The following is a 20,749-nucleotide window of genomic DNA, read 5'->3' as shown; positions in this document are numbered from 1 at the left end:
TTATTCATTCAGACCCATAACCATTCAGATGGTGATAGACTATAGCAGTTATTTATTCAGACCCATAACCATTCAGACCCATAACCATTCAGATGGGGGTAGACTATAGCAGTTATTAATTCAGACCCATAACCATTCAGACCCAAAACCATTCAGATGGCGGTAGACTATAGCAGTTATTAATTCAGACCCATAACCATTCAGATGGTGGTAGACTATAGCAGTTACTAATTCAGACCCATAACCATTCAGATGGTGGTAGACTATAGCAGTTATTAATTCAGACCCATAACCATTCAGATGGGGGTAGACTATAGCAGTTATTAATTCAGACCCATAACCATTCAGATGGTGGTAGACTATAGCAGTTATTAATTCAGAACCATAACCATTCAGATGGTGGTAGACTATAGCAGTTACTAATTCAGACCCATAACCATTCAGATGGTGGTAGACTATAGCAGTTATTAATTCAGACCCATAACCATTCAGATGGTGGTAGACTATAGCAGTTATTAATTCAGACCCATAACCATTCAGATGGGGGTAGACTATAGCAGTTATTAATTCAGACCCATAACCATTCAGATGGGGGTAGACTATAGCAGTTATTAATTCAGACCCATAACCATTCAGATGGGGGTAGACTATAGCAGTTATTAATTCAGACCCATAACCATTCAGATGGTGGTAGACTATAGCAGTTATTAATTCAGACCCATAACCATTCAGATGGTGGTAGACTATAGCAGTTACTAATTCAGACCAATAACCATTCAGATGGTGGTAGACTATAGCAGTTACTAATTCAGACCCATAACCATTCAGATGGGGGTAGACTATAGCAGTTATTAATACAGACCCAAAACCATTCAGACCCATAACCATTGAGATGGCGGTAGACTATAGCAGTTATTAATTCAGACCCATAACCATTCAGATGGTGGTAGACTATAGCAGTTACTAATTCAGACCCATAACCATTCAGATGGCGGTAGACTATAGCAGTTATTAATTCAGACCCATAACCATTCAGATGGTGGTAGACTATAGCAGTTACTAATTCAGACCCATAACCATTCAGATGGCGGTAGACTATAGCAGTTATTAATTCAGACCCATAACCATTCAGATGGCGGTAGACTATAGCAGTTATTAATTCAGACCCATAACCATTCAGACCCATAACCATTCAGATGGTGGTAGACTATAGCAGTTATTAATTCAGACCCATAACCATTCAGATGGTGGTAGACTATAGCAGTTATTAATTCAGACCCATAACCATTCAGATGGTGGTAGACAATAGCAGTTATTAATTCAGACCCATAACCATTCAGATGGTGGTAGACTATAGCATTTATTAATTCAGACCCAAAACCATTCAGATGGTGGTAGACTATAGCAGTTATTAATTCAGACCCATAACCATTCAGATGGTGGTAGACTATAGCAGTTATTAATTCAGACCCATAACCATTCAGATGGCGGTAGACTATAGCAGTTATTAATTCAGACCCATAACCATTCAGATGGTGGTAGACTATAGCAGTTATTAATTCAGACCCATAACCATTCAGGTGGTGGTAGACTATAGCAGTTATTAATTCAGACCCATAACCATTCAGATGGCGGTAGACTATAGCAGTTATTAATTCAGACCCATAACCATTCAGATGGTGGTAGACTATAGCAGTTATTAATTCAGACCCATAACCATTCAGATGGTGGTAGACTATAGCAGTTATTAATTCAGACCCATAACCATTCAGATGGTGGTAGACTATAGCAGTTATTAATTCAGACCCATAACCATTCAGGTGGTGGTAGACTATAGCAGTTATTAATTCAGACCCATAACCATTCAGATGGTGGTAGACTATAGCAGTTATTAATTCAGACCCATAACCATTCAGACCCATAACCATTCAGATGGTGGTAGACTATAGCAGTTATTAATTCAGACCCATAACCATTCAGATGGCGGTAGACTATAGCAGTTATTAATTCAGACCCATAACCATTCAGATGGTGGTAGACTATAGCAGTTATTAATTCAGACCCATAACCATTCAGATGGTGGTAGACTATAGCAGTTATTAATTCAGACCCATAACCATTCAGATGGTGGTAGACTATAGCAGTTATTAATTCAGACCCATAACCATTCAGATGGTGGTAGACTATAGCAGTTATTAATTCAGACCCAAATAAGAATGAAATCTTTGTGAAGAGAAGTGAAAGCCATCAGCATGTAATTCTAGTCCTATATGAAGAAGATCTGGGTCCTGGGTGGTGCAGTGGTCAATAGCACTGCACAGCGACAATACAGCCTGGTGTTCGATCCCAGGCTGTGTCACAACCGACTGTGACCGGGAACCCCATAGGAAGGCACACAATTGTCCCAGCGCCGTCCGGGACCTTGTCTTATCGTGCTCCAGCGACTCCTTGTGACAGGGCCGGGCGCCTGCAAGCTCAGGTTGTCAGTCGAACGGTGTTTCACATTATTGTTGTTGACAACTGGGTCAAGCAGGAAGTAGGTGGTCATGTCTTTCACATTAGTGCTACAGACATCTGGGTCAAGCAGGAAGTAGGTGGTCATGTCTTTCACATTAGTGCTACTGACATCTGGGTCAAGCAGGAAGTAGGTGGTCATGTCTTTCACATTAGTGCTACTGACATCTGGGTCAAGCAGGAAGTAGGTGGTCATGTCTTTCACATTAGTGCTACTGACATCTGGGTCAAGCAGGAAGTAGGTGGTCATGTCTTTCACATAAGTGCTGCTGACATCCAGGTTTAACAGGAAGTAGGTGGTCAAACGGGTCATGTTTCAGAGGAATAGTTATGTTAATAAGGTATCTGTTTTTTGTTTTTTAATAAATTTGCAAACATTTCTTAAAAACGTTTTTTGCTTTGTCATCATCATCAAAATTATAATTTAATACATTTTAGAATTGTATTTAATTTAACAAAATGTTGAAAGTCAATGGGTCTTTCTGACAGGATGTATTGTTTCTAGTCAAGGCTCATCCTATTCAGCTATTGCTGTATATTTATTTTCAATGACAGCCTAGGAACTTCAACTGCCTGTTCAGGGGCAGAATGACAGATTTGTACCTTGTCAGCTCGGGGATTTGAACTTGCAACCTTCCGGTTACTAGTCCAATGCTCTCACCACTAGGCTACCCTGCCGCCCCTACACTCTCACCACTAGGCTAACCTGCCGTCCCTACGCTCTAACCACTAGGCTAACCTGCCGCCCCTACACTCTAACCACTAGGCTAACCTGCCGCCCCTACGCTCTAACCACTAGGCTACCCTGCCGCCCCTACACTCTAACCACTAGGCTACCCTGCCGCCTCTACACTCTAACCACTAGGCTACCCTGCCGTCCCTACGCTCTAACCACTAGGCTACCCTGCCGCCCCTACACTCTAACCACTAGGCTAACCTGCCGTCCCTACGCTCTAACCACTAGGCTAACCTGCCGCCCCTACGCTCTACCCACTAGGCTAACCTGCCGTCCCTACGCTCTAACCACTAGGCTACCCTGCCGTCCCTACGCTCTAACCACTAGGCTAACCTGCCGCCCCTACACTCTAACCACTAGGCTAACCTGCCGCCCCTACGCTCTAACCACTAGGCTAACCTGCCGTCCCTACGCTCTAACCACTAGGCTACCCTGCCGCCCCTACACTCTAACCACTAGGCTACCCTGCCGCCTCTACACTCTAACCACTAGGCTACCCTGCCATCCCTACGCTCTAACCACTAGGCTACCCTGCCGCCCCTACACTCTCACCACTAGGCTAACCTGCCGTCCCTACGCTCTAACCACTAGGCTAACCTGCCGCCCCTACGCTCTAACCACTAGGCTAACCTGCCGTCCCTACGCTCTAACCACTAGGCTACCCTGCCGTCCCTACGCTCTAACCACTAGGCTACCCTGCCACCCCTACACTCTAACCACTAGGCTACCCTGCCGTCCCTACACTCTAACCACTAGGCTACCCTGCCACCCCTACACTCTAACCACTAGGCTACCCTGCCGTCCCTACACTCTCACCACTAGGCTACCCTGCCGCCCCATGTATACAATTCTATCCATGTATTCCACAGATATGCTATATAGTCTAGCCACATACTGTCCATAATGTCTATACATCACATCACATATATATATATATATATATATATATATATATATATGAATCAGAGCATACTACTATATACAGTTGAAGTAGGAAGTTTACATGCACCTTATCCAAATACATTTAAACTCAGTTTTTCACAATTCTTCACACTTAATCCTAGTACAAATTCCCTGTTTTATGTCAGTTAGAATCACCACTTCATTTTAAGAATATGAAATGTCAGAATAATAGTAGAGAGAATGATTTATTTCAGCTTTTTACTTCTTTCTTCCACATTCCCAGTGGGTCAGAAGTTTACATATGCTCAATTAGTATTTGGTAGCATTGCCTTTAAATTGTTTAACTTGGGTCAAACGTTTCGGGTAGCCTTCCACAAGCGTCCCACAATAAGTTGGGTGAATTCTGGCCCATTCCTCCTGACAGAGCTGATGTAACTGAATCAGGTTTGTAGGCCTCCTTGCTCGCACACGCTTTTTCAGTTCTGCCCACACATTTTCTATGGGATTGAGGTCAGGGCTTTGTGATGGACACTCCAATACCTTGACTTTGTTGTCCTTAAGCCATTTTGCCACAACTTTGGAAGTATGCTTGGGGTCATTGTCCATTTGGAAGACCCATTTGTGATCAAGCTTTAACTTCCTGACTGATGTCTTGAGATGTTGCTTTAATATATCCACATAAATTTCGTTCTTCATGAATCCATCTATTTTGTGAAGTGCACAAGTCCCTGCTGCAAAAAGTACGATCTTTGTCCCCATGTGCAGTTGCAAACCGTAGTCTAGCTTTTATATGGCGGTTTTGGAGCAGTTGCTTCTTCCTTGCTGAGTGGCCTTTCAGGTTATGTCGATATAGGACTCGTTTTACTGTGGATATAGATACTTTTGTACCTGTTTCCTCCAGCATCTTCACAAGGTCCTTTGCTGTTGTTCTGGGATTGATTTGCACTTTTCGCACCAACGTACGTACATCTCTAGGAGACCGAACGCGTCGCCTTCCTGAGCGGTATGACGTCTGCGTGGTCCCATGGTGTTTATACTTGTGTACTATTGTTTGTACAGATGTGGCACCTTCAGGTGATTGGAAATAGCTCCCAAGGATGAACCAGACTTGTGGAGATCTACAATAATTTTTCAGAGGTCATGGCTGTTTTCTTTTGATTTTCCCATGATGTCAAGCGAAGAGGCACTGAGTTTGAAGGTAGGCCTTGAAATACATCCACAGGTACACCTCCAATTGGCTCAAATTATATCAATTAGCCTATCAGAAGCTTCTAAAGCTATGACATTCTTTTTCTGGAATTTTCCAAGCTGTTTAAAGGCACAGCCAACTTAGTGTATGTAAACTTCTGACCCACTGGAATTGTGATACAGTAAATTATAAGTGAAATAATCTGTCTGTAAACAATTGTTGGAAAAATGACTTGTGTCATGCACAAAGTATACAGTGCCTTGCGAAAGTATTCGGCCCCCTTGAACTTTGCGACCTTTTGCCACATTTCAGGCTTCAAACATAAAGATATAAAACTGTATTTTTTTGTGAAGAATCAACAACAAGTGGGACACAATCATGAAGTGGAACGACATTTATTGGATATTTCAAACTTTTTTAACAAATCAAAAACTGAAAATTGGCCGTGCAAAATTATTCAGCCCCTTTACTTTCAGTGCAGCAAACTCTCTCCAGAAGTTCAGTGAGGATCTCTGAATGATCCAATGTTGACCTAAATGACTAATGATGATAAATACAATCCACCTGTGTGTAATCAAGTCTCCGTATAAATGCACCTGCACTGTGATAGTCTCAGAGGTCCGTTAAAAGCGCTTTCGCAAGGCACTGTATGTCCTAACCGACTTGTCAGAACTATAGTTTGTTAACAAGACATTTGTGGAGTGGTTGAAAAACTAGTTTAATTGACTCCAACCTAAGTGTATGTCCTAACCGACTTGTCAGAACTATAGTAAAAACTAGTTTGTCCTAACCGACTAAGTGTCTGTAAACTTCCGACTTCAACTGTAATTTTATACTCCAGACTTCGACATTGCTCATCCTAATATTTCTATATTTCTTAATTCCATTATTTTACTTTTAGACTTGTGTGTATTGTTGTGTCTTGTTAGAAATTACTGCACTGTAGGAGCCAGGAACAGAAACATTTCACTACACCCATAACTGCTAAATATGTGTTAGCGACTAATACAATTTGATTTGATTTAGGTTTGAGTTTATAACAAGCGATAATGAGTTAGTTTATAACAAGCTATAATGAGTTAGTTTATAACAAGCTATAATGAGTTAGTTTATAACAAGCTATAATGAGTTAGTTTATGACAAGCTATAATGAGTTAGGAAAGAGTTTATAACAAGCTATAATGAGTTAGTTTATAACAAGCTATAATGAGTTAGGAAAGCGTTTATAGCAAGCTATAATGAGTTAGTTTATAACAAGCTATAATGAGTTAGGAAAGAGTTTATAACAAGCTATAATGAGTTAGTTTATAACAAGCTATAATGAGTTAGTAAAGAGTTTATAACAAGCTATAATGAGTTAGTTTATAACAAGCTATAAAGAGTTAGTAAAGAGTTTATAACAAGCTATAATGAGTTAGTTTATAACAAGCTATAATGAGTTAGTTTATAACAAGCTATAATGAGTTAGTTTATAACAAGCTATAATGAGTTAGTTTATAACAAGCTATAATGAGTTAGGAAAGAGTTTATAACAAGCTATAATGAGTTAGTTTATAACAAGCTATAATGAGTTAGGAAAGAGTTTATAGCAAGCTATAATGAGTTAGTTTATAACAAGCTATAATGAGTTAGGAAAGAGTTTATAACAAGCTATAATGAGTTAGTTTATAACAAGCTATAAGGAGTTAGAAAACAGTTTATAACAATCTATAATGAGTTAGGAAAGAGTTTATAACAAGCTATAATGAGTTAGTTTATGACAAGCTATAATGAGTTAGGAAAGAGTTTATAACAAGCTATAATGAGTTAGGAAAGAGTTTATAACAAGCTAGAATGAGTTAGGAAAGAGTTTATAACAAGCTATAGAGTTTATAACAAATTGATTAAGCAGAAAGGGAGAGATGGAGGGATGGTTCTACCTCTTTCAGTCGTCCAGAGGTAAAGGAAGGTGAGAGGACACTGCGGATCCGTCTCCATGCATCGTCCTCAACAACGGACAACGCATCAAACATCTCACCATTCAGATGGAAGTCCTAAAACATGGAGGACAGTTGTATTAATTATCAAACAGCTCACCATTCAGACAGACGTCCTAAAACATGGAGGACAGTTGTATTAATTATCAAACAGCTCACCATTCAGAATGATGTTCTTAAACAACAGTTGTATTAATTATATGATTTAATAATGAACATAGTATTTACATAATATTCACACTACTTTAAAATGAATGAATAATGATAACCGTATTTACATAATATTCACACTACTTTAAAATGAATGAATAATGAACGACACAAATAATGTATTAATAATATCAGTCATAATGTCAGGATTATAATTATTCAGATTATTATTAGGGGGATGTGTGTGTGTGTGTGTGTGTGTGTGTGTGTGTGTGTGTGTGTGTGTGTGTGTGTGTGTGTGTGTGTGTGTGTGTGTGTGTGTGTGTGTGTGTGTGTGTGTGTTTGTGTTTGTGTGTTTGTCTCACCCTGCGGTTGGTGAAGATGTTGTAACACTCTTTAATCAGGACGGTCTTGATTATGCTTTTGTCCATGACGCACAGAACAGGCTGCCTCCCATCATAGATCCTTCACAGAGGAGAAACACACCTGGCTTTAACCACTATATATATACACCTACATGGTACACAGAACAGACTGCCTCCCATCATAGATCCTTCACAGAGGAGAAACACACCTGGCTTTAACCACTATATATATACACCTACATGGTACACAGAACAGACTGCCTCCCATCATAGATCCTTCACAGAGGAGAAACACACCTGGCTTTAACCACTATATATACACACCTACATGGTACAGGCTGCCTCCCATCATAGATCCTTCACAGAGGAGAAACACACCTGGCTTTAACCACTATATATACACACCTACATGGTACAGGCTGCCTCCCATCATAGATCCTTCACAGAGGAGAAACACACCTGGCTTTAACCACTATATATACACACCTACATGGTACAGACTGCCTCCCATCATAGATCCTTCACAGAGGAGAAACACACAGGGTTGTATTGGCTGTATTGTCTGTTCATATGTGTAGGAGGAAACTCAGCGTAGCAGAACGGGTTAACTATCATGATGTGAATATGTCTGATGCATGTATTGACCCTGATGGGATGAATAAACTTTATTTGAGCTTTACTAATCGTCTGTGAATTTTACTAGGTTCATTTAGAGCCTAACAGTAGAAAGAGATGGGTTAGAAGAAGCCCACATAACCAACCCATAAAGTACAATGTATTGCCTCTTAAAGGGAAAGTAACCTAAAAGTAACTGAATGTAATCAGATTACGTTACTGAGTTTGGGGTAATGTTGGACAGGTAAACTAGTAACTGAATGTAATCAGATTACGGTACTGAGTTTGGGGTAATGTTGGACAGGTAAACTAGTAACTGAATGTAATCAGATTACGGTACTGAGTTTGGGGTAATGTTGGACAGGTAAACTAGTAACTGAATGTAATCAGATTACGGTACTGAGTTTGGGGTAATGTTGGACAGGTAAACTAGTAACTGAATGTAATCAGATTACGGTACTGAGTTTGGGGTAATGTTGGACAGGTAAACTAGTAACTGAATGTAATCAGATTACGTTACTGAGTTTGGGGGGATGTTGGACAGGTAAACTAGTAACTGAATGTAATCAGATTACGGTACTGAGTTTGGGGTAATGTTGGACAGGTAAACTAGTAACTGAATGTAATCAGATTACGGTACTGAGTTTGGGGTAATGTTGGACAGGTAAACTAGTAACTGAATGTAATCAGATTACGGTACTGAGTTTGGGGTAATGTTGGACAGGTAAACTAGTAACTGAATGTAATCAGATTACGGTACTGAGTTTGGGGTAATGTTGGACAGGTAAACTAGTAACTGAATGTAATCAGATTACGGTACTGAGTTTGGGGTAATGTTGGACAGGTAAACTAGTAACTGAATGTAATCAGATTACGGTACTGAGTTTGGGGTAATGTTGGACAGGTAAAACTAGTAACTGAATGTAATCAGATTACGTTACTGAGTTTGGGGTGATGTTGGACAGGTAAAACTAGTTACGGATTACATTTAGAAAGTAACCATAGAAACCCACACATTTAACCACCTCTTATAAAACTACATAGAAAACGTTATTCTGGTCGTGGTTGATATTATTACTATTTTTCATGGTCACATGGCAGCTCCAGCAGGTGATGAATTGAAAGAGCATAGTACAGTTGTAAGTCATCCTAGTACGGTACAGCCAACTGAACTCACCCCCAGATTCTCCCGTACTTCTGAAAGCACTCTGTGTCAAAGTTAGTGAAGCCCTGTAGAGAGCGAGAGAGAGAGAGAGAGAGAGAGAGAGAGGTAGAGAGAGAGTGAGAGAGAGAGAGAGAGAGAAAGAGAGAGGTAGAGAGAGAGAGAGAGAGAGAGAGAGAGAGAAGAAACAGCTGATTCATGCCATAGGAGGTCACGTAGGTGTGTCTGACACCTGAACAGATAACACACCTGAAACAGGTGAGAGTTGAGGAGGGTTTGTTATTTTCTATGGTCCCCCAGGGTCAAGGAACACAACTTCTAGACTGATCAAGTCTCATATTACCTTGTATTTATCTATTGTTAAAACAACCGGCTAGTCCTCTTTTTCCTTCTCAATGCATTGTTTTACATGGGGGGAAATAACACTGTTGTTTAAAATATGAGAGAGATATTTATTCTGAATGGGTACTAACCTTTTTATACTCCAACATTGTGCCAAAGTAAGGTAGGGGTTTGGGACCAGGGATACCCATCTTAGTGAATACACCATAGGGCCAGTACCCGTACCTGTACACACACACACGCGCGTACGCACACACGCACACACACGTTAACTATCAGTATGTTCTAGAGAACTATACAATATATATATATATACATCTCATCTTGCATTGTTGGAAAAGGACCCCTAACTAAGCATTTCACTGTTAGTCTACACCTTTTAACTACGATAAATGTGATAACATTTGATTTGATGTAAGTCCTTACACTACAATGAGGGTGATGAGGAGGGCCAGGAGGGTCCAGGTCTCAGCGGAGAAGTATGGCAGAAAACTCATCATCTTTCCTCCGGTTCGGCTCCCTGCTGCTTCTGAAAAGCGTTTTCCGTTTTCTCTCAGACTCGTTCAAGTTCACTTCTCCGATGGTCTGACAGGTTGTGAGTTGTTTTTTCTGATTCTTCTGTGACGCGACAGATCTCGACTAACGACCGTTGCTCTTCTCCGTTCTCTGTTTGAGACCGTGCAGGTTGGAAGTTACTCTTTTACCCCGTTGAAGTCCCACTGTGGCTTTATTAGAATTGCATTGAGACAGACTTCTATTGCACTGTACAGCGTTACCTCTGGATCTTGGGTCCATGAAATGTGAAGAGTTTACACAAATATTAGCGTTTTAGCTCTTATTACAGGACTTTAACTGTGGAAATCACCTCACAATTCCATAAGTAAAAAAATAAAATAAATAATAATAATAATAATCAAATAAAATAATAACGTTTAACCTTTATTTAACTAGGCATGTCAGTTAAGAACAAATTCTTATTTACAATGACAGCCTACCCCAGCCAAACCCAGACGATGCTGGGCCAATTGTGCACCGCCCTGTGGGACTCCCAATCACGACCAGATGTGATACAGCCTGCATTTGAACCAGGGACTGTAGTGACGCCTCTTGCATAGCGATGCAGTGCCTTAGACCGCTGCACCACTCTGGAGCCCTGTACATTGCAATATGAATGTTCTATAGGCTGAGTTGTGAGGTGATTTCCCTCCGTTAAAGTCCTGCAATAAGAGCCGCGATTGAATATTTGTGTAAACTCTTTATAATTGTAATCTGTGGGTGTCAATGAGTAGGCTGGTACCCCGTGTCATGATCCCAAGATCCATAAGGCTGGTACGATATGTCATGAACCCAGGATCCATAAGGCTGGTACGATATGTCATGAACCCAGGATCCATAAGGCTGGTACGATATGTCATGAACCCAGGATCCATAAGGCTGGTACGATATGTCATGAACCCAAGACCCATAAGGCTGTACATTGAAGGTGTGTTTTAGTCCTGAAGACTATACATCCACAGTGCAATATAAACACATTTTTTGGGGGGCATCAAATTAAACAAATTATTGTCTTTTTAAAAATGTATATAACAGTATTCCAACCTTGTTTCGAATTATCTCGTCCAAATGTAGTGCAATACCAACAGATTTTATTTGGTGTCAAATGAACTAATTATTGTCTTTTGTTGAATGTATTACATATGTTTAGCAACATAAAGTCCCTACAGGATTGTTGCATGATTCCACAATTTATTTCCATTTGCATCTGATTCAATGGGTAACTTTTATTTTGAAAACCGAACCGCCGATTTTACTATTGATGCTCAGGCAAATGTTGTTCACGACACACAAACGCAATAAAGAGATCAGAGGGAGACTGTGTGAGAGGTGAATGCGAAGCAGGGATATTTATTCTCCCTTTTGTACTTTAACTATTTGCACATCATTACAACACTGTGTGTAGACATAATATGACATTTTAAATGTTTGTATCACTTGTGTTGATGATCTATTTCACTTATTTTTTGCAATGTAAACATATGTTTCCCATGGCCAATAAAGCCCCTTAAATTGAATTTAAATTGGTGAATGATCGACAAGAGAGAGCAGGGGTATATTCATTATGGAAACCGTGTTTAAGAACTAAATGGAAGCAAACGGAGCAAAATTTGAGTTAATATTGGATAAATACACATTTCGTTCAGTCTGTTTATTAAACGTTTTGCAACTAGGCCCCTGGCAGAGAGACTTTGAATACAAGAGTGCCATGCCAACAGTAACAACACTGCATTTTCCACTCACAAGAGTCAATCACTGATCAAACAATGAGCCAGATGTTTCACCGGATGGTGTTTGTTCAGTAGTTGTGTGTTCAGTAGTTGTGAGGTCAGTAGTTGTGAGGTCAGTAGTTGTGTGATTGTGGTCAGTGGTTGTGTGATCAGTAGTTGTGAGGTCAGGAGTTGAGGTCAGTAGTTGTGTGATTGTGGTCAGTGGTTGTGTGATCAGTAGTTGTGAGGTCAGGAGTTGAGGTCAATAGTTGTGGTCAGTAGTTGTGTGACTGTGGTCAGTGATTGTGTGATCAGTAGTTGTGTGGTCAGTAGTTGCAGTCGGTAATTGTGGTCGGTGGTTGTGTGGTCAGTAGTTGTGCGGTCAGTAGTTGTGTGGTCAGTAGTTGTGCGGTTGTGGTCAGTGGTTGTGTGGTCAGTAGTTCTGGTCAGTAAAAATGGTCAGTAGTTGTGTGATTGTGGTCAGTAGTTGCATAGTCAGTAGTTGTGGTCAGTAGTTGCAGTCAGTGGTTGTGTGGTCAGTAGTTGCTGTCAGTCGTTGTCGTCCATTGTTGTGCTCGGTAGTTGTGGTAGGCAGTTGTTTGGTCAGTAGTTGTGTGGTCAGTAGGTGTTGGGTCGGTAGCTGTGGGGTCAGTTGTTGTGGTCAGTAGTTGAGTGTTTGGTAGTTGTGGGAAAGTGGTCAGTAGTTGTGTGGTCACTAGGTGTTTGGTCAGTAGTTATGTGGTTGTAGTCAGTAGGTGTGGTCAGTAGGTGTTTTCAGTAGTTGTGGTCAGTTGGTGTGGGCAGTTGGTGTGGTCAGTTGTTGTGTGGTTAGCAGTTGATGTCAGTAGTTGTGTGGTCAGTAGCTGTGGTCGGAAGTTGTGTAGTCGATGTGTGTGGTGTGTAGTTGCAGTCAGTGGTTGTGGGGTCGGTGGTTGTGTGACCGGTAGTTGCGAACCTCCAGACGAGCTTCAATTACATACAACTCTCCTTCCGTGGCCTCCAACTGCTCTTAAACACAAATAAAATGAAATGCATGCTATTCAACCGATCATTGCCCGCACCTGCTCACCCGTCCAGCATCACTACTCTGGACGGCTCTGACTTAGAATACGTGGATAACTACAAATACCTAGGTGTCTGGCTAGACTGCAAACTCTCCTTCCAGACTCACATTAATAACTGTTGCGACTCTAGGGGCAGTATTTTCATTTTTGGAAAAAAAACATTCCCGTTTTAAATGGAATATTTTGTCAGGACAAGATGCTAGAATATGCATATAATTGACAGCTTTGGATAGAAAAAACTCTAACGTTTCCAAAACTGTAAAGATATTGTCTGTGAGTATAACAGAACTGATGTTGCAGGCGAAAGCCTGAGAAAAATCCAATCCGGAAGTGCCCCATATTTTGAAAGCGCTGCGTTCCAATGAGTCCCTATTGAGCTATGAATGCCCTATCAACCAGCTTACGCTTTCTACGTATTCCCCAAGGAGTCTACAGCATTGTGACGTAGTTTTACGTATTTCTGTTGAAGAATAGCCGTATGGGGGCACATTGCGTAAGTGGTCACATGGTGGCTCCGAGAGAGATTCTCGCGTAAAGTGCAGAGGTAGCCATTACTCCAATCGGTCCTAGAGAAAAAGGAATTGTCCCAACGGATATATTATCAAATAGATACTAGAGAAACACCTTGAGGATTGATTATAAACAACGCTTGCCATGTTTCTGTCGATATTATGGAGCTAATTTGGAATATATTTAGCCGTTTTCGTGACTGCAATTTCCGGGCGATTTCTCAGCCAAACGTGAAGAACAAACGGAGCTATTTTGCCTACAAAAATAATCTTTTGGGAAAAAAATGAACTTTGGCTATCTACCTGGGAGTCTCGTGAGTGAAAACATCCGAAGTTCATCAAAGGTAAACGATTTAATTTGATTCCTTTCCTGATTTTCGTGACAAGGTTGCCTGCTGCTAGCAAGGCATAATGCTATGCTAGTCTATGATAAACTTACACAAATGCTTGTCTAGCTTTAGCTGTAAAGCATATTTTGAAAATCTGAGATGACAGAGGGTTAACCCGTATCCGGGAGCGTAATCATCGGCTCAAACGCATTAGCACAACGCAGCGGATAATACGCAAAAGATCGCAAATGAAATGAAATAAATATATTCAAACACAAGCTTAGCCTTTTGTTAACAACACTGTCATCTCAGATTTTCAAAATATGCGCTAGACAAGCATTTGTGTAAGTTTATCATGGCATAATGCTATGCTAGGCTCTGCTGGCAGCAGGCAACATTTTCACGAAAATAAGAAAAGCAACCAAATTAAATCATTTACCTTTGAAGAACTTCAGATGCTTTCACTCAGGAGACTCCCAGTTAGATAGCAAATGTTCCTTTTTTCTAAAAATATTATTTTTGTAGGCGAAATAGCTCCTGTTTCTTCATCATGCTTGGCTGAGAAATCGACCAGAAAATGCTACAACTATAACGGCAAACTTTTTTCAAAATTTGCTCCATAATATCGACAGAAACACGGCAAACGTTGTTTAGGATCCATCCTCAAGGTGTTTTTAACATATATATTCGATAATATATCCGTCGAGGCAGTTGGTTTCTCATAAGAAGTGAAAAATGGCTACCTCAGTATTTTACAAGAGATTTTCTGCGGGAGACACCATGTGACCACATGCTATATGGAAATGCCTAAAAATACTTCACAATGCTGTAGACACCTTGGGGAAAACGTGGAAAACTTAAGCTCATTCCTAGCTCATTCACAGCCATATAAGGAGTCATTGGCGGTTTCAAAAAATGCGGCACTTCCTGGTTGGATTTTTATCTGGGTTTCACCTGTAACATCAGTTATGTGGCACTCACAGACAATAACTTTGCAGTTTTGGAAACATCAGAGTGTCTTCTTTCCAAAGCTGTCAATTATATGCATAGTCTTTTCGTGACAAAATATCTTGTTTAAAACAGGAACGTTTTTCATCCCAAAATTTTAATAGCGCCCCCTAATGCATAACTGGTTTTAAGCTGTGTTCCAATATATTTCACTTGTGATTTTCATGAATAGGAAGATTTTCTAGGAAGATTTATGTCCGTTGCGTTATGCTAATTCGTGTCAGGCGATGATTACGCTCCCGGACCCGGATGGGGAGTCACAAGAAGTAGTAAAGCATCTCCATCGGAATCGGCTTCCTATTTCGCAACAAAGCTTCCTTCACTCATGCTGCCAAAACATACTCTCGTAAAACTGACCATCCTACCGATCCTTGACTTTGGTGATGTCATCTATAAAATAGCCTCCAACACTCTACTCAGCAAACTGGATGTAGTCTATCACAGTGCCATCCGTTTTGCCACCAAAGCCCCATACACTACTCACCACTGCGACCTGTACGCTCTCGTTGGCTGGCCCTCGCTTCATACTCGTCGCCAAACCCACTGGCTACAGGTTATCTACAAGTCTCTGCTAGGTAAAGCGCCGCCCTATCTCAGCTCGCTGGTCACCATAGCAGCACACCCACTCGTAGCACGCGCTCCAGCAGGTATATCTCACTGGTCACCCCCAAAGCCAATTCCTCCTTTGGTCGCCTTTCCTTCCAGTTCTCTGCTGCCACTGACTGGAACAAACTGCAAAAATCACTGAAGCTGGAGATTCCCATCTCCCTCACTAGCTTTAAGCACCAGCTGTCAGAGCAGCTCACAGATCACTGCACCTGTACATAGCCCATCTGTTAACAGCCCATCTATATACCTCATCCCCATACTGTATTTATTTATCTTGCTCCTTTGCACCCCAGTATCTCTACTTGCACATTAATCTTCTGCACATTCTACCATTCCAGTGTTTAATTGCCATATTATAATTACTTCGCCACCATGGCCTATTAATTGCCTTAACTCCCTTATTTGACCTAATTTGCACTAACTTTTTCTTTTTTCTACTGTATTATTGACTGTATGTTTTGTTCATTCCATGTGTAACTCTGTGTTGTTGTATGTGTCGAACTGCTATGCTTTATCTTGGGCAGGTCGCAGTTGCAAATGAGAACTTGTTCTCAACTAGCTTACCTGGTTAAATAAAGGTGAAATAAAAAAACGAAATAAAAAATGTGAGAATGCTGTTCATCGAGGACAGCTCAGCATTTAACACCATAGTACCCTCCAAACTCGTCATCAAGCTCGAGACCCTGGGTCTCGACCTCGCCCTGTGCAACTGGGTACTGGACTTCCTGATGGGCCGCCCCCAGGTGGTGAGGGTAGGTAACAACATCTCCACACCGCTGATCCTCAACACTGGGGCCCCACAAGGGTGCGTTCTGAGCCCTCTCCTGTACTCACTGTTCACCCATGACTGCGTGGCCATGCACTCCTCCAACTCAATCATCAACTCAATCATCAAGTTTTTCAGACGACACTACAGTGGTAGGCTTGATTACCAACAACGATGAGACGGCCTACAGGGAGGAGGTGAGGGCTCTCGGAGTGTGGTGTCAGGAAAATAACCTCACACTCAACGTCAACAAAACAAAGGAGATGATTGTGGACTTCAGGAAACAGCAGAGGGAGGACCCCCCTATCCACATCGATGGGACATGCGCTGACCAACTGGCAAGTGTCTTCACTGACATTTTCAACCTCTCCCTGTCCGAGTCTGTAATACCAATATGTTTAAGCAGACCAACGTAGTCCCTTTGCCCAAGAACAGTAAGGTAACCTTCCTAAACAAATACTGACCCATAGCACTCACGTCTGTAGCCATGAAGTGCTTAGAAAGGATGTTCATGGCTCATCTCAACACCATCATCCCAGAAACCCTAGACCCACTCCAATTCGCATACCGCCCCAACAGTTCAACAGATTATGCAAATTCCATTGCACTCCACACCGCCCTTTCCCACCTGGACAAAAGGAACTCAGGGTTCAACACCATAGTGCCCTCAAAGCTCATCAATAAGCTCAGGACCCTGGGACTAAACACCTCCCTCTGCAACTGGATCCAGGACTTCTTGATGAGCCACCCCCTGGTGGTGAGGGTAGGTAACAACACATGCACCATGCTGATCCTCAACACTGGGGCCCCCTCAGGGTTGCGTGTTCAGTCCCCTCCTGTACTCCCTGTTCACTCAAGACTGCACGGACAGGCATGACTCCAACACCATCATTACATTTGCTGATGACAACAGTGTCAGGCGTGATCAACGACGAGACAGCCTATAGGGAGGTCAGAGACCTGGGCGTGTGGTGCCAGGACAATAACCTCTCCCTCAGCGTGATCAAGACAAAGGAGGTAATTGTGGACTACAGGAAAAGGAGGACGGAGCCACGCCCCCATTCTCATCGAAGGGGCTGCAGTGGAGCAGGTTGAGAGCTTCAAATTCCTTGGTGTCCACATCATCAACAAACTAACATGGTCCAAGCACACCAAGACAGTGGTGAAGGGGGCACGGCAAAACCTATTCCCCCTCAGGACACTGAAAAGATTTGGCATGGGTCCTCAGATCCTCAAAAGGTTTTACAGCTGCACCCTCGAGAGCATCCTGACTGGTTGCATCACTGCCTTTTATGGCAACGGCTCAGCCTCTGACCGCAAGGCACTACAGAGGGTAGTGCGAATGGCCCAGTACATCACTGGGGCCAAGCTTCCTGCCATCCAGGACCTCTATACCAGGCGGTGTCAGAGGAAGGCCTTAAAAATTGTTAAAGACTCCAGCCACCCTAGTCATAGACTGTTCTCTCTGCTACCGCACGGCAAGTGGTACCGGAGCGCCAAGTCTATGTCCAAGAGGCTTCTAAACAGCTTCTACCCCTAAGCCATAAGCCCCTGAGCCAAATGGCTACTGAGACTATTTGCAGTGCCCCCCCCCCCCCCCCCCCCCCCCCCCCACTCCCTAACCCCTCTTTACACCACTGCTACTCTCTGTGGTCATCTATGTATAGTTACTTTAATAACTCTATCTACATGTACATACCACCTCAAATAACCGGTGCTCCTGCACATTGACTCTGTATCGGTACCCGCCTGTATATAGTCTCACTATTGTTATTTCACTGCTGCTCTTCAATTACTTTTTTACTTTTGTCTCTTGTTCTTATCTATATTTTTTTAAACTGCATTGTTGGTTAGGGGCTCGTAAGTAAGCATTTCAACATAAGGTCGACACCTGTTGTATTCGGCGCATGTGACTAATACAATTTGATTTGATTTGATTTCCGTTAGGGAACACCTACTCTGTGAGGTTAATGTGTGCATTGACTCAATTCGCCCTTGCACTCATCCTAAACAATGCCATTTTTTTTGTAAATTTGGCAAAGGCTAAAGTTGACAACAGATTCTAGTTTGGGAAACAGAAAACCGACTGAGATATTATGTTTCGTCAATGAGAATCTCGCTCCGTCTTCTCCCACTGACGGCCACTGGACTTCCTCTCATCACCATATTTGGCGACGGAAATACCAACCGGATGCTTCAGGTGAAACATCTGGCTCGTTGTTCAATCTGTGATTTACTGTTGTGTATGGAAAATGCTGTGTTGTTACTGTTGGCACGGCACCAGGACTGATGATTACAGGTGAGTGACTGTGTCGGGTCAGGCGGCGATAACGTGTGTGTGTGCGTGCGTGCGCACGCATGCGAGTCTCCTAATGTAACGAGAAAGTGAGTTAGCTTGTTATTGTGTTTGTGATTTTAACCGTCCTTTCGACCAAAGTAAACATCCAGATGAACACTTTTCCACATCCAGATTTCAAATGTCGTATTAAGTCTACACACAGTGTTGTAATGATGTGCAAATAGGGAGAATAAATATCCCTGCTTCGCATTCACCTCTCACACAGTCTCCCTCTAATCTCTTTATTGCGTGTGTGTGTCGTGAACAATATTTGCAGGAGCAACAATAGTTGAATCGGCGGTTCGGCTTTCAAAATAAAAGTTTCCCATTGAATCTGATGCAAACGGATACAAATGGAATCATGCTACATTTGGACGAGATCATTTGAAAACAAGGTTGGAATATTGTTATATAAATTCAACAAAAAAAATAATAATTTGACACCAAATAAAATATGTTAAAATGGCACTGTGTATGTATAGTTTTTTGGACTGCAACATAGCGTCAATGTACAGCCTTATGGGTCTTGGGTTCATGACATGAGGTACCAGCCTACTCATTGACACCCACAGATTACAATTCTAAAGAGTTTACACAAATATTGGCAGGACTTTAACTGTGGGAAATCACCTCACAATTCAGCCTATAGTGCCTGTTGAACATTCATATTGCAATGTACAGGGCTCCCGAGTGGCACAGCGGTCTGAATTGTGAGGTGATTTCCCACAGTTAGTCCCGCAATAAGAGCTACGAAGCTAATATTTGTGTAAACTCTTCAGAATTGTAATCTGTCACTACAGTCCCTGAAACGAATGCAGGCTGTATCACATCCGAATGTGATTGGGAGTCTCATAGGGTGGCGCACAATTGGCCCATTATCATCTGGGTTTGGCTGGGGTAGGGCGTCATTGTAAATAAGAATTTGTTCTTAACTGACTTACCTAGTTTAATAAAGGTTAAATGTTATTATTTTATTTTATTATTATTATTATTTATTTTATTTTATTATTATTATTATTTATTTTATTTTATTATTATTATTATTTATTTTATTTTATTATTATTATTATTTATTTTATTTTTTTACTTATGGAATTGTGAGGTGAAAATAAATAATAATAAATAAAAATAAAAAAAAAATAAAAAAAATAAATAAAGTCCTGCAATAAGAGCTAAGACGCCAATATTTGTGTAAACTCTTCACATTTCGTGGACCCAAGATCCAGAGGTAACGCTGTACAGTGCAATAGAAGTCTGTCTCAATGCAATTCTAATACAGCCACAGTGGGACTTCAACTATGTTTGTGTGTTAAATTAACTACTCATTGTCTTTTGTTTAATTCATATAACAACATTCTAACCCTGTTTAGCAATATCTAATCCAAATATGGCATTATTCCACCATTTGAATCCGTTTGCATCAGTTTCAGCATGGGACTTTTATTTTGAAGTCGAACCGCAAATTCCATTGTTGCTCAACCTTATTCTAGCTAGCATCACACAGGTGCTTTTCCGACGGGATACAATACTCGCTTGTAACAAACAGAGCACGGAGAAGAGCAACGGTCGTTAGTCGAGATCTGCCGCGTCACAGAAGAACCACACTAGAACTTGAACAGAAAAAACAACTCAAAACCTGTCAGACCATCGGAGAAGTGAACTCGAATGAGTCTGAGAGAAAACGGAGCCTTTGTTTTCAGAAGCAGCAGGGAGCCGAACCGGAGGAAAGATGATGAGTTTTCTACCATACTTCTCCGCTGAGACCTGGACCCTCCTGGCCCTCCTCATCACCCTCATTGTAGTGTAAGGACTTACATCAAATCAAATGTTATTTGTCACATTTATCGTAGTTAAAAGGTGTAGACTAACAGTGAAATGCTTAGTTAGGGGTCCTTTTCCAACAATGCAAG

The 20,749-nt window shown here is 41.5% G+C and overlaps 2 protein-coding genes across 4 annotated transcripts in view; one reads left to right on the top strand and one right to left on the bottom strand.

The window, feature by feature from the left end:
* Window positions 1-10,564, bottom strand: part of LOC139370157 (cytochrome P450 3A27-like) — a 32,372-nt gene extending 21,808 nt beyond the window's left edge. Inside the window, exons 1-5 of the mRNA XM_071109483.1 lie at window positions 10,379-10,564; window positions 10,084-10,177; window positions 9,626-9,678; window positions 7,834-7,933; window positions 7,262-7,375 (exon numbers count right to left, since the gene is read on the bottom strand). Of these exons, the coding sequence (XP_070965584.1) occupies window positions 7,262-7,375; window positions 7,834-7,933; window positions 9,626-9,678; window positions 10,084-10,177; window positions 10,379-10,452 (435 nt within the window). The 5' untranslated portion in view covers window positions 10,453-10,564. The remainder of the gene's footprint in view (window positions 1-7,261; window positions 7,376-7,833; window positions 7,934-9,625; window positions 9,679-10,083; window positions 10,178-10,378) is intronic.
* LOC139370097 (cytochrome P450 3A27-like) overlaps window positions 1-20,749 on the top strand; it is a 63,405-nt gene that overhangs the window by 18,728 nt on the left and 23,928 nt on the right. Inside the window, exon 1 of one of the 3 annotated variants that reach the window (XM_071109414.1) lies at window positions 20,330-20,642. The exons of the other annotated variants lie outside the window; for them this stretch is intronic. Coding sequence (XP_070965515.1) covers window positions 20,569-20,642 — 74 coding nt within the window. The 5' untranslated portion in view covers window positions 20,330-20,568. Of the gene's footprint in view, window positions 1-20,329; window positions 20,643-20,749 lie in introns of those variants that run through there. 3 annotated transcript variants of the gene reach the window in all.

The sequence above is a fragment of the Oncorhynchus clarkii genome, chromosome 17 (genome assembly GCF_045791955.1).
Source record: "Oncorhynchus clarkii lewisi isolate Uvic-CL-2024 chromosome 17, UVic_Ocla_1.0, whole genome shotgun sequence".
Classification (NCBI taxonomy): Eukaryota; Metazoa; Chordata; class Actinopteri; order Salmoniformes; family Salmonidae; genus Oncorhynchus; species Oncorhynchus clarkii.
This window is presented reverse-complemented; position numbering and strand designations above follow the sequence as displayed.